The 1,945-nt window shown below is 35.6% G+C and overlaps 1 protein-coding gene across 1 annotated transcript; it reads right to left on the reverse strand.

The window, feature by feature from the left end:
- Positions 1-5: 5 nt before the first annotated feature.
- Positions 6-1,837, reverse strand: LOC140920354 (uncharacterized). The gene is made up of 4 exons (XM_073368615.1): positions 1,399-1,837; positions 1,209-1,267; positions 977-1,121; positions 6-547 (listed from the first exon to the last, which is right to left on the reverse strand). Exons 1-4 carry the CDS (start codon positions 1,835-1,837, stop codon positions 6-8), a joined length of 1,185 nt encoding a protein of 394 aa, XP_073224716.1.
- Between the last annotated feature and the right edge of the window lie 108 nt (positions 1,838-1,945).

Genomic DNA, 1,945 nt, shown 5'->3' on the forward strand with positions numbered 1-1,945 from the left:
ATCTACTAACACATAACCATACAAGTTTCCTCAAAGCTTCTAACTTGAGATGGACCAAACAGGTCCATATGTATCAATTGTAAAACCTTATTAGTTTGAACTAAATCTATTGGGGGAAAGGATGACTTAACTAGCTTACTCTTCTCATAGGAATCACACAACTTATCCTTAGTGAACTTTCTATTTGGGAGTCCTAGAACTAACTGTTTACTAACTAGTTTGTTCAGATGGTCCATATGTATATGAGCCACTTTCTTATGCCATAACCAGTTTTCATCAGAATTGAATAATAAGCAGCAAGGAGTACTAGCAGGCAAAGCATTAAAATCAAGCATGTATATGTTATTGATTCTGTCACCTACTAACCTTATGTCTTTATTCTCCTTGTGCTCAATTATACAAGACTGAGATGTAACGCATACCTGGAATCCCTTATCACAGAGTTGACTTATACTAATCAAATTGTGCTTTAAATCCTTTACATAAAGAACCTCTTTAATCACCGTAGTCAGTTCGTTCCCTATGTCTCCAATACCGAGTATCTTACCTTTGTTATTGTCACCATATTTAACAAATCCACCATCTTTAAGTTCAGAGACAAGAACTTTGACTTGTCTCCAGTCATATGCTTGGAACATCCACTGTCTAGGTACCATGAATGAGTCTTGGATGTCAAGCATATCTGCAAAATGTAATTTAAATTTTGGTTTTAGGTACCCAATTCAGATTGGGTCCTAGAGGGTTAGTTTCAAACACTGGTGTCTTTACTTTCCAAATCTGTTTCCATCCTTTGTTGGCCAGTTTTTTCAGTTTACAATTAAAAACCATATGACCCTTTTTACAGCAAAAGTGACATAAAACAGCGGAGGATGAATTCTGATTTGGTTTAGTGAAGATATCATGCATATGCTTAGATCTAACAAACTTCTGATTCTTTTTAACATTCATGTTTTGTCTATATCTAGATTGTTTTTACCACTATTGAACTTTTCTAAATCATATTTCAGTGCATAAGTTTCCTTTTTCAGATTTTCATTTGTGTCTTTAAGAGACTCATGTTTCAACTTAATCTCTTCATAAAGCATGCACTTTACTTCTAACAGTTTCTTAGTGCTAATTAACTGTTTGATTACATTCACATATTCATCATGTAGTTCTTTAAATGCGTCATGTAATTCATCATAAAAAGGATTGGATTTAGAACTTACCTCACTATCAGAATCTGAATCTGTATTGGCCATTAGACAAAGATTAGCTTCTTCATCTTCTGAAGATGCAGATGACTCTTCATCATTATCGTTCCAGGCCACTCAGATTTTATATGTCCTGTCTTCCCACACTCAAAGCAGGTTATCTTGTTGTCATGTGTCTTTGAACATAAGGGTTTTCTTGACTTGCTATCTTTCTTTTTCACAAACTTTTTGAATTTTCTGACAAGTAATCCAATTTCTAAATCTTCATCAGTCTCACTATTTGAATCGTCAGTGCAGATCTCTTGTTCGGACTTTGTTTGATGTGCTTGGACTTTAAGAGACAACCCTTTTCTTTTTCTGTCAGTCTGTTCAGCCTCACTCAGTCTATGCAGTTCTATCTCACGCTCTCTTAATTTTCCAAATAGTGTAGCAATTGACATGCTACCAAGGTCTTTTGATTCTGCTATGGCACTGATCTTTCGCTGCCACTCTCTGGTCAAGCACCTCATCACCATGCTAATTTGCTGCTCATTGTCAATCACCTTACCAAGAGCATCTAGATTATTGACTATGTGAGTAAATATTGTCTGCATATCAATAACGAATTCATCTTTCTTCATGTTGAACAACTCATACTCATGCATTAGCGTGTTGATTCAGACCCTTTTTAAATCTGTTGTTCCTTCATGCGTTTGTTGCAATGGGTCCCACATCTCCTTGGTAGTTTTGCAGTTAGACACCCTGAAAAATTC

The sequence above is a fragment of the Cicer arietinum genome, chromosome 5, assembly GCF_000331145.2.
Source record: "Cicer arietinum cultivar CDC Frontier isolate Library 1 chromosome 5, Cicar.CDCFrontier_v2.0, whole genome shotgun sequence".
NCBI classification, from domain to species: Eukaryota; Viridiplantae; Streptophyta; class Magnoliopsida; order Fabales; family Fabaceae; genus Cicer; species Cicer arietinum.